At 36.6% G+C, this 12,229-nt stretch overlaps 1 protein-coding gene across 1 annotated transcript; it reads left to right on the top strand.

The window, feature by feature from the left end:
- Positions 1 to 341: 341 nt before the first annotated feature.
- On the top strand, positions 342 to 3,869 carry LOC111893584 (formin-like protein 13). Its single transcript, XM_042897255.2, has 14 exons — positions 342 to 619; positions 725 to 842; positions 958 to 1,029; positions 1,113 to 1,211; positions 1,287 to 1,328; positions 1,424 to 1,504; positions 1,590 to 1,640; positions 1,741 to 1,822; positions 1,892 to 1,986; positions 2,060 to 2,131; positions 2,216 to 2,332; positions 2,867 to 2,935; positions 3,015 to 3,081; positions 3,174 to 3,869. The coding sequence occupies exons 1-14, from the start codon at positions 576 to 578 to the stop codon at positions 3,542 to 3,544; spliced, it is 1,380 nt and encodes a 459-aa protein (XP_042753189.1). The 5' UTR covers positions 342 to 575; the 3' UTR covers positions 3,545 to 3,869.
- The last annotated feature ends 8,360 nt before the right edge of the window (positions 3,870 to 12,229 follow it).

Genomic DNA, 12,229 nt, shown 5'->3' with positions numbered 1-12,229 from the left:
TTTATTTAAATAAATAAATAAAGCAAGGAAAAAATAGTCTTTTTAGGTAAGACAGGGATCAAGTACGTAACAAAAACAAACAGTAGGGACCTTCCGAGTTAAAAAAATAAGTTAGGGACCAAATGTGCAAATTACCTTAAACCATAGGGACCATTCGTGTAATTTACTCTTATTTTTATAGACTGCTGCCTTTCCCAAGTACGGTTGATAGACAAGACATACGACTTTTTTTTTAGTTACCATTAATAATCCTTTCGTTTTTATTTTAAGCCACGATTTTTGTTTTAAATCTAATTTCTTACGGTAATTCAAATCAATAAAATCTTTCTTCAAGGTGATCCGATTTTGTTGCTTATTCCGGTGATGAAAGAGCACGAAAGTCGGCTAAGCTTTCCAAATCTCCAATTTTCTTTTGTTAACTCATTTACATTTACTTCCTTGTGCTTTCCTTCTCCATAACATCCGATCTCCATCTTTGATTGCATTTTTCACATCTTTGAGCATTCTGAGTAATATCATATCCGGAGGGCCATCAAATTAAAGGAATTAGTATCCCAAGTATTAATCACGACATCATGTATGCCACCAATCAACAACCAGGAACTATAAAACTTAAACGGTGAGGTCCGAAGTCTTTATGGTTCTTTTAGTTTTCATATTTCTTTTTATTTGACATATTGACATCGATTTCCTACTAAGTTTCTTTCTTAATTTTTCTCATTAGGGCACCAGAGAGTGATGCGTCGGAACTTAAAACACTCTTTTCAGCAACAAATCCACATTCTGAAAAGCCCTCAAAACCAAAATCTAAAGCAGCTAATAAACCCCAAAAAGTACTACTGGTAATAATTTATTTTCCTTCTTTATTGCATACGAAATCTTTAACTGCATGTACTTATGGTTGACTTCACACACATCTTTGTATGGAACATTAGTTGTTATTTCACACATTTGCAGATTGAGCATAGGCGGGCATTCAACTGTGAAATCATTCTTTCAAAGGTGAAGACACCATTGCCTGGATTGATGGTAAGCACAAAATATGATGCATTTCTTTCAAAAATAATTTTTATAATAAATAATTTTAATGCTTTAGTTGTGAAACTTAACAGGAACATGTCCTTAATTTGGATGAATTAGCAATGGATGCTGATCAGGTGGATAACCTTATAAAGTTCTGTCCTACAAAGGAGGAGATGGAACTACTTAAGGTGTATTTACGATCTACATTACATTGTATACCCACATCTTTTATTTATAATATAACTTATATTTTATATGCTTAGGGCTATAAAGGAGAACCTGAGGCGTTGGGCAAATGTGAACAGGTACATAGTACCTTTTTTTCTTGATTTATATCATTAGTATGTCAATAATTTGGGGACCAAAATATAAAATTTTAATATCTGATTTCTTGTAACAGTTCTTCTTAGAGTTAATGAAAGTTCCACGTTGGGAATCTAAACTCAGAGTTTTCTTTTATAAGTTAAAGTTTACTACACTGGTCAGGAGATATATATTATTCTATGCGTTTCCTGCTTTCTTATATTTACTGTATTTTATCTTAACACTTCTCTTTGCAAAGTTAGGTTGCAGATCAGATGAAAAACCTAAATGATTTATATTTATCAGTAGAACAGGCAAGTTATTTGTTATCTGTTACTTTAATTATTCAGTTACTCAGAGACAAAAGGATTGGATTGAATTTTACCTTTTTATGTATATACGTTATATGATCAGCTTATGAGTTCTGTAAAGCTGAGAAGAGTCTTGCAGAAAGTTCTTTCTCTTAGAAATGCTTTGAACCTGGGAACTACGAGAGGTGAGTTACTACTATTAGTTTTATTTTGTTTATTTTATTTGGAGTTACAGAAAATTGTTTTTGTTTTAGGCGCTGCTGTTGGGTTCAGATTGGACAGCCTCTTAATACTTAATGAAACATGTGGCAGTAGCAATAAAATGACTCTTATGCATTATCTTTGTAAGGTAAGACTTTTTATTCATTTGTTTGTATTTCTTTAACTTTGTTTGTGTTACATATCTTTGCTATATATGTTAGGTGCTTGCAGACAAACTGCCTGAACTCCTAGACTTTTCCAAGGATCTTGGCAGCTTGGAGCCCGCATCAAAGGTTTTGTGACATTCACATTTATTTATTTTAGTTAAAATTATGTTAGTTTCTTTTATGTTGATTAATATGTTATATTTATTTCAGATACAGATAAAAAACTTGGCAGAAAATATGCAATTGATTACAAAAGGATTTGAGAGAGTAATCCAAGAAAAGAAATTGTGTAAAAATGATGGACATGGGTCTAAAAAATTTCGGAAGGTATGCATGCACATAAAGTTGATAAGAGCCATATATGGAACCTGTCAAAGGAATTAGAATTTGAGGGAATTGGAATTGCAAGGAATTGCAGTCTATATATGCATTGGTAGGAAATGTTATGAAATTCAATGATAAAAATGATTATCTTTTACGTTTTTACTTAAAATATAGTTTTTTATATAGATATATAATGAGGTTACTTGGCACTGAATGGAATACCGAATTGTATGCCATTTATTTGGCAACCAAACATGTCATGCAATTTTCTTATTTTTCCTTTTGGTTTATTTCGTTTATTAGTTTTTTCTAATAAATAATTTGGTTTTATATTTAAAAAATAAATAAATAAAATATGCTCAGATACGTATATATATTTTCTACAAAATGATAATGTTGATGGAGTATGTTTAAAATAAAATTAAAAAAAAAAATTGGGTTGGATTTGGTTGTGAAAGAGAGCAGTCTTAGATAGAACGGGGACTCTAACACTCACTTTAACTTATCGGTAATACTGTTTTTTTTTTCCATCTTCAGTCTCTGAAAACATTTCTTGCTTCTGCGGAACCTGACATGAAGTCCATGGCCTCACTCTTCTCTCAAGTGGTAGGTAAAAGGTTCTTGTAAATATAGAGATTGCTATTAGCTATAAGTATCCCAGTTTCTAACACTGCACTCTACACAGGGTAAAAGATTGGATGGTTTAATTATTTACTTTGGAGAAGACCCTATGAAATGTCCATATGAAAAAGGTAATCAATCATCAGAACAATTTACGTACATGATAAAATATTCATTTGTTACAAATTGATTTCCAGTTTCTAAGTTGTGATATTGTTTTCAGTTGTTGAAACTTTGTTTAAGTTTGTGAGAATGTTTAATCAAGCCCGTGATGAAAACTGCAAGCAAATAGAGGCGGAGAAAAAGGCAGCACAAAAAGCAGCCGAACAAGAAAGATTAAAGGCAGAAGAAAACGAAAAGTCAAAAGTACAAAATCATTCAAAAATGGAGTCCGAACTAATAAGAAATAAAACTCCTATAGAAAGTGCTGAATACTGTTTTTTATTTTTCCCTTTCTATATAATTAAAAAATGGTGGAAAAATAGAAGCGGCGTTCTGGTTGCAGCAGCCAGTGCATGTGTTCCAGCCTTCTTTGATGAAAAAAAGGGTAATGATCTGGTGTTGATTGATGAAGAAGAAGGGTTCCCATGGTGAATTTCTGCAATGTAGAGTTTTTTGCTGCAACTGATAGTTCTATAGTTCCGGAGGATCACCAGAAGGTTAGTCTTCTTTATCAAACTTTTATCAATAACTTGAGAAGATTTTTCTTCCATTTAATTTTATGATGAATTTGATGTATTAGTGTTGCAGTTGAGACAGTAAGATGTAGAAAATTTTGTAATAATTTAGTGTGATAGCGTCCTAGGTCTCACTGATTTTGCAGACAATTAAAGTTAAATTCTCTTAGATTTTGTAGTTCTTTTATGGAACATGAGACTTCGGATGATAAATGACCACACATTATTACATATTTGAGTTATTTCAAGTTAGATGCATTGACTTATATATAAGATTTTGTAGTTCTTCAGGACCAACATATATGAGTTATTTCAAGTTAGATGCAGTGACTTATATATATTAGATTTTGTAGTTCTTCAGGACCAGGTAACACGCTTAAATTATAGAGTCTTTATGTGATCTATTGCCCCTTCCTTTTAAAATGTGTCTTGGTAGGGGATGTATCGACAATATTATAAGGAATGCTTGGTTTTCCACTTTAGCCGATGTGGGAATGGTTTTACACTCTCATTCACCCCCATATGGAACCCAACATTCTGGCTAGCCCTCTTAATGATACCAAGTTTGTAACATTCTATTATGGCCTAAAGTAGCATGTTTCAAAAAGCTTTTATATCATCTTTGTAAATGTTAACCAAGTACAAACTATCATGCTAGTATTAGACAAATAGAACTTCACTTTGATATATTTTTTAATGTTTCATATGCATGTATTAAAATATTGTCCGATTTAAGCTACTCGCCATGAATACTTCATAGGGTTCAATGCATGTAGCACTACTCTCACTACTCTCGCCTCATGAGCATGATTAATTGTTGAATTTGTATGGGATCCGTTGTCATCATTATGATGGCCAAATTCTGACAATGCTTTGACTGAGGCTGTCATTTTTTTTCTTTTTTGTCAAGTTGTGGATGCCAATACATTTTTATGTGATAACCCCATCCCTTATGTAACATCAAAGATCTTGAGGACTTGATGATTGAATATTATTAGTAAGTGGACACATATTGGTTACTCTTATAAATATGTATGTAAGTATGCTGAAGTACATGATGAAAATTACGTTAGTTATAAGTTGTATGCTAAAAAATGTGAAATGTTTTGTATTTTGGTTTTGAAAGTGCAAAGGTTTCTTATCCTCTAATTGTTAGACTTCTAATATTATAAATTCCGTAACTTCGATGAGTTTAGCAAATACTCTAAGTTGAGAGACCATTTGGATATAAGTGGGATAATAGTGAATGTCTTAAGCCTTTAAGGTTCAGTCTCTCATTTCACGGGAGAAGAAGAAAAGAAGTTAGTTTCTATTTTTTTTTTTGGAAACTATAAATGAATTAAGAGGAAGTCTACTCGCAATATTTAAACAAGAACCTCGAGTTCGAGCTTCTTTACTTTACAAACCCAGCCCCCACGGGAATTTCTAGGGAACAATTCCTCTCGTGTGGCACGACAAGAGGTAGTTTAAAGGAATTGAACTCCCAACCTCACGTCCCACATGGGTATAAAACCCGGTGCATCAACCCAGCTAAGTTGGACATCACTTGATTTTGATGTACTATGATTGTTTCACTAATACAAAATTGGGCTATGTTCATGCGAAAAACATGTCATTATAGACATATTATGTTGTGTTTTTTTTTTTCATTCAATGTGTATGGAAATGTCATGTCATTGATGATAAGTTACGATGTCATTTATTTATGGTGAGAATAACCCATGAAAACTCATAATCACAGGAAAAATCTATCATTATATGGCAGGGAGTGTTTGAACATGTATTTATCTTATTTTGATAATCATCATTAATAATACACTTATACTGATGGGTTTTTTTCTTATAGGGTGATAGATGTTTACTTAATGTCACCGCTTATAAATATTAACACGACCATTGTTGACTTTTAGAGATACAAATTTAATTAAGTATCAACATAAGTTATCTTTACTGTAACGCCCGTGTTTCGAGACTAAGCATTGATGCGATGACATGATAGTCTAGGTCAACCGTTGTAACCTATTTTAAAGTAATAAAGACGAATTACTTGAATATTATGTGAATTATGTGCTTTTATGTGATTATATATTTGTTTATAAAGATATAATAAAAAATAAGCATAAAAAATAAAACGTTAGGTAACTCAATGTCTATGAAGAAAGTTGTAGTGATCATGACAAGGATTTCGGACATATGAAGAACGCTGAAACCCGAATTATAATGAATAAGTTATGACATGTCGAAGTTTCGCGATAGAACCGGCACGACGCTGTGATACGTAAATAGTGAATTTGCAATATAGGACTTTTTACCCTTGGCGATCTAAACGTAAGTTGTAGTGTTCGTCAAACCAAGAACGTGCATCAAAAGAACGCCCAAATCTGACTTCGTATAAGGAAGTTATGATTTTTCTAAGTTTCGACTTAGCAGTATGCAACTCGGAGTTCGAATATTAGATCGAACGATTTCTGGCCAACACAATCTAAAAGAGAATCGAAGGTCTCGTTAATAGTTGTTCAATGGTAAAAAGACAGACGAAAACGAACGTCGGATGAAGGAATTATGAATTTTTAACGTAATTTTCCTGTCCCGGCCTGTTAAAAATATAACTTTAAAAATAGTATCAAAATTAGCCGACAGGGTCTAAACGAAAGTTATAGAGTACGGAGCTCGTATGCAAAAGTTATGAATTTTAGAACTCGGGATGACAATTTGCGAGACTGACCGAGGGGGGTACGTCCAGCGTATCCTCGGACGCCAAGCGTTTTGGAGTATGCCCTGCGTACGAGAAGCAAACGCCCCGTGGTTTGACATTTTCTGCGATTCCGAAGCGGCCACGAACCTCCATCCGAATTACAACACGTGTCTCTACTCCCCGCGTACCTGCAAGTCCTCGCGCCTATATAAAGGTGTGAGGTGCAGCACCATTTCTCACACTTTTTCAACTCTCTTTCACTCTCTACTCTCTCTTTAGCCTTCCAAAACACCCCTGAATCCTAGGAAACCTCCCTAGCAATAGAAGAAAGCCCCGGAGCGCCCGAAGGCTCCGAGAAAAAGAGGTTTTCGGTTTGAAACTCTGCCCCCACAGAGCCCGATTTTCAAGCAAACCTCTCGGTTTTGTGAAAAAAGATTATTTTATAACGAGCAGCGCTATCCGAATCACCTCCTTATCAGGTGAGTGTATACTCACTTTCATCTTACACATAGATATGAAGTATTTTATATAAATTACGTGATATGTGTGTGTATATATATATATATATATATATATATATATATATATATATATATATATATATTACCTGTTTACTTGATATCTATGCTAGATGAAAGATCTGAACCTCTTTCTTTTCAGATCTGACCTTTTTCCTTCTGATCTAAACTTTTTCTTTTAGATCTAAACTTTTCTTCAAAGTCTGAACTTTTTCTTTCAGATCTAGACTTTCCCACTTCAGATCTGAACTTTTCCAATCTAAACCTTATACATGAATAATTTATACTTGAGATCTATGCTGTATGAAAGATTTAAACTTTGTTTTCATATCTGAGCTGTATATGTATTTTATATCTACAAATATGTTGGGTAAAACATGGGTAGATGAAATAGTTGGTGTGTGATGAAATAAAATGATGAGAGGCCTCAGTGTTGACAAAGATCCAATCATCTAACGGAGTATAGATGACGACCACAGACTTTTTTAAGAAGTCCAGTGTAATGCTAGCAGGCTCACAACCTGTAGGTGTTTGTGAACGATGTGTTCACCTGTGTACTCCATCCCCCCATGGTTGCCTTACGGACCCTTATGGATGAGGAATCCCCTTAGTGTGTACTCAAGGATTTGTCCGTGTTAATAAACAAATGGTCCGCGTGTGGCCCCTAAAATCGACCATGTCATTCTTCAAAAGTGGGGGGTCTCAGAACATTTTGCACGGACCGCATGGGGTCATAGGGGAAAATAAGCATTGATGACTATGATATTGCGTTTAATGAGAAAATGAAGCTATTTCCTTACTTAGTGCCGACTGAACTCGCCAAGATAGAGAAATTTGCTAACAGATTTCCATCAGACTTTGGCCGAACAGTCAAAATGGCAAGCACGTTGAAGGCAGCCGTTAGAGCAGCCAAGAATGTTGAAACCCAGTTAAAAGAAAGGGGTTTGGAAAGAACTGAGGTGGGTGAGAAGAGAAAGTTCGATGGATCTTCGAGATCCAGCAATAAAAGTAAATCCTCGAAGTGTGGTTCAAGAGGAGGAGGAGGTGAAGCGAAATGGTGCGAAAAGTGCAAAAAGAAGCACCATGGGAAATGTAACGGGGAGGTCGCTTGTTTTAAGTGTGGAAAGCATGGGCACTATGCCAATGAGTGCCCATTCAACAAGAAATTTGTTACGGGTGTAATGAGGAAGGGCACGTCTCGAGGGACTGCCCGAAGAAGAAGGAGGCAACAAGGCTTAATGTCCCACTGAAGCTAAACGCCAGAGCTTTCCAGATGACACTCGAAGCCGTGAAGGATGCAGCGGACGTCACTTTAGGTACCTTTCTTGTAAATGGATTGCCTGCCAATATATTGTTTGATTCCAGAGCAAATTACTCATTTATATCACATAAATTTGGTGAAAGACTAGCATTGCGTATAGAAAAACTTGATAATGCTCTAGTTGTAGAAGTTGCCAAAGACAAATTCATACTTGTTAGCGATTGCATTAAGAATATAGTCTTCAACGTGAACGGAAACGAATTCCACAAGGAGCTATTACCTATTGAGCTGAATGGTTTCGACATCGTACTGGGAATGGATTGACTTGGTGACAATGATGCAGAGATATTGTGCAAGAAGAAGATAGTAAGGGTAAACCCGCCTGGAAAAGAGTCATGTATGGTGTATGGGGACAAACACAGAGTGAATTATGGAATCATTTCCCTAATGAAATCCATAAAATGTTTGTCCCAAGGATGCACATCATACTTGGCATTTGTGATCGATGCTAAGAAGGAGAAAAAGGAAATGCAAGGTATACCAGTGGTGTGGGAGTATCTGGAACTCTTTCCCGAAGATCTTCCTGGATTACTTCCTGATAGACAAGTCGAGTTTCGAATAGACTTGTTACCAGGAACGACACCAATAGCAAAAACACCATACTGATTAGCACCAACGGAGATGAAGGAGCTTATGACGCAAGTTCAGGAGTTGTTGGATAACGGTTTCATTAGACCAAGTTCATCACCCTGGGGAGCTCCAGTGTTATTCGTAAAGAAGAAAGATGGAAGCATGAACAAGTACCCATTGCCACATATTGATGACATGTTCGGTCAGCTGCAAGGTTCGATCTATTTCTCCTAGATCGATCTTAGGTTATGATATCATTAGCTGAAGGTGAGAGAGCATGATATTGAGAAAACCGCATTTCGAACGAGGTACGAACACTATGAGTTCTTGGTTACTCACCAATGCTCCTGCAGCATTCATGGATTTGATGAACATGGTTTGTAAACCATTCCTCGATAAATCTGTAATAGTGTTCATAGATAACATTCTAGTTTACTCAAAGAGCCACCAGGAGCATGGCAAGCACCTGCGAGAAGTGTTAGAAGTTCTGAAGAAGGAAAAGTTGTACACAAATTTCTCCGACTGCGATTTTTGGATTCGAGAAGTCCAAATCTTGGGTCATGTGGTTAACCAAGAAGGGATCATGGTTAATCCAGCAAAGAATGAAGTTGTAATGAAATGGGAGCGACCAAAGAGTCCTACGGAGATCCGAAGCTTTCTGGGATTAGCCGGATATTAACGAAGGTTTATCCAAGGCTTTTCTTCGATAGCTGCTCCACTGACAGCCTTGACCCATAAGGAGCTACATATACTTGGAGTGATAATGCATATTCACAGTTTAATAAATATATTAATTCACTAATACACAGTTTCATATTTTCATGCATACATTCATTCATATTTTAGGTCAAATTTTATATAAAATATACAACTTAATACAACCCATTTACAGTTTAATACATAAAATTCACAACTTCATACAATCCATTTTACAATAATTCAAAAATCCAAAAAAGATAAACTCAAACTCTACCATCACCACGGACTACAATACGACATCACCAGCTACACTTGGCGCCATCGCAATCATCATTCATTCTAAATCAAATATGCATATAAAATCGTTAATTAGTAGCTTAAGATACTATATTCACAATTTAATAAACCAATTAATTCACTTATTATGAGTTTACTGCAAAATAATTATAAAACTAATACATTCTTACATATTTATACAACACAAAAAATAAATATATTCACAAGAAAACTAAAACAAAAAATCCACACGTAAATGATTTATATTTTAACATAAAATTCATTAAAAATTCACAGCATAATACAGTGAATTAACAGTTTAAACAAACAATTCACAACTTAATGCAGTTAATTCACATTTTTAAACACAAAATAACAATTTAATACACAAAATGCACAACTTAATATAGTTAATTCATAGTTAAAAGAAATCACAGATAATGCAGTTAATTCATACTTTAAAGCATAAAAATCATAGTTTAATACATAAAATTCACAACTTATTACAATAAATTCATAATTTAATACACAAAAGTATAAATTCACAACCATATTATCAATTTAAAACTCTTAATACAATCGATTCACAGCTTAATACAAAAAATTCATAGCTTAATATTGTAACGACCGTAAAATTCCAACCAATTTAAATTTTTCAAAAACAACCTGATTCCATTAAAGTTATTACAAAAAGGTTTTCAATACAATTTATTTAAAGTATTCCCAGAATCACATCACGACCAAAAGCATGAGGAGCGGTACGATCGCGCCTTTGCCTTGCCATGGTCTCCTGAAGAACTTGAAAAACATAAAACCACAACTGTAAGTCCGAAAGCTTAGTGAGCTATCCCCAAAATACCAACCACATATACCATACACGCTTAACATTCCATATCATATCCGATCACAAAACAGCCATGCACTTCGGGTCTACTGTGTGACTGGTCCGCCGCACCGGCCAACAGTCCACCTAGTCCACCCTCCGAGTCTAGCCATATACATCGAGTCTGCAGTGTGATTGGTCCGCCCGCACCGGGCCTTCAATCCACCTGGTCCACTCTCTGAGTCTACAGTATGACTGGTCCGCCCGCACCGGGCCTTCAGTCAGCCTGGTCCACTCTCCGAGCCTCGGCACGTCTGGTCCGCCCTCTTGGGGCCTACAGCCTATCCGGACCGCTCGCTGGGCCTTCGGGACAACCGGTCCGCCCTGGGTATCTTGGCCTACAGCACAAAGCAGGACCCGCCTCAACCCAACTCCAATCCAAACAACCATGTGCACATAAGCATACAATCATATAACAATTCACAGTCAACAAACCGATCAAACAGATCACATAACATATCATCATTATGCTAGCCAGGATACCGACCTAACAGGTCACTAGCATAGCATCACCTTACATCTCAGGATACCGATCTCAACCAGGTCTCTAACATATACCATCCTAGCTACCAGGATGCAGCATATCAAAGCAATAACATACAACAAATACCCGGATCTCAATCCGATAAAGGGACGGCCTTGGTGCCTTAGACCCTGTTGATATAGTGAGGATAACTCACCTAGAAACTGCCGACTGAACAGAAAACCCAAGCTGCTCCGATCCCTGATAAGGTCTCCACCACTGGACAACCACCAAGGCACTGAACTCAAAACAATATTCAACAATTACCAAAATGCCCCTAGAAACCAACTGGTCAACCCTTGGTCAAAGTCAAAGTCAACCCCTGACTGACTCTACTCGACGAGTCAACTCGGTGACTCGCCGAGTCCCCATGCTCAGCATTTCCTTCAATCTGCGACCCAAATCTCCGAGTCACCCTGAGACTCGCCGAGTTCAACAACTCTGAGTCCACTCACACACAACTCACCGAGTCATCCCTTGACTCACCGATTCTCGGCTCAACCAGAAAAGGTTGGGACTCTTCGACAAGACTCGCCGAGTCTAAGAACAGACTCGTCGTGTCTAAGGCTATCTTCAACCTACTCGTCGAGATGTTCTTCCAACTTGTCGAGTTCCAGGCCATCTTCATCCAACTCGCTGAGTTGTTCTTCCAACTCGTCGAGTTCCAGCCTATCTTCAAGCAACTCGCCGAGTCCATCCATGTGACTCGCCGAGTCCCACCGGGTCTGAATCCATACAGAGGCTTTCCAAGCCATGTAGATGATCCAAACCATAGATCTACCTTTCCTAAGGCCATCCATCACGTAAAGTGGCAAACTTTACGTGAATCCAAGGAGATCTAGGAATTTTCACTCTAGGGTTTGGGTTTGGGACAAGATAGCTCCTTCAATCACTCATCAACAGGGACTTTATGACATACAAGACCAACCCAAGCTTAGATCTGAGGTAGCATCCTCAGATCCAAGCTTCTATCTCAAATTAGATGTCATATCAACCACCACACATGAACCCATGAAGAAAATAGCTTAAGGAGATGGTTCCTTACCCTTAGAATGAGCCCAACCAACTGTAGATTCCTGATTCCCCCAAGCTTCCTGATACAAGCCTCCAATCTTCA

This window comes from Lactuca sativa, chromosome 8 (genome assembly GCF_002870075.4).
Source record: "Lactuca sativa cultivar Salinas chromosome 8, Lsat_Salinas_v11, whole genome shotgun sequence".
Taxonomy (NCBI): Eukaryota; Viridiplantae; Streptophyta; class Magnoliopsida; order Asterales; family Asteraceae; genus Lactuca; species Lactuca sativa.
The sequence above is the reverse complement of the archived record's forward strand: the minus strand, read 5'-3'. Positions and strand labels throughout refer to the sequence as shown.

Coding starts and splice junctions, on each gene's coding strand:
- LOC111893584 (XM_042897255.2), top strand. CDS start 576: ATGTATGCCACCAATCAACAACCAGGAACTATAAAACTTAAACG. Junction 2,132..2,215: donor GCTTGGAGCCCGCATCAAAG/GTTTTGTGACAT, acceptor TATTTATTTCAG/ATACAGATAAAAAACTTGGC. Junction 2,333..2,866: donor GGTCTAAAAAATTTCGGAAG/GTATGCATGCAC, acceptor TTCCATCTTCAG/TCTCTGAAAACATTTCTTGC.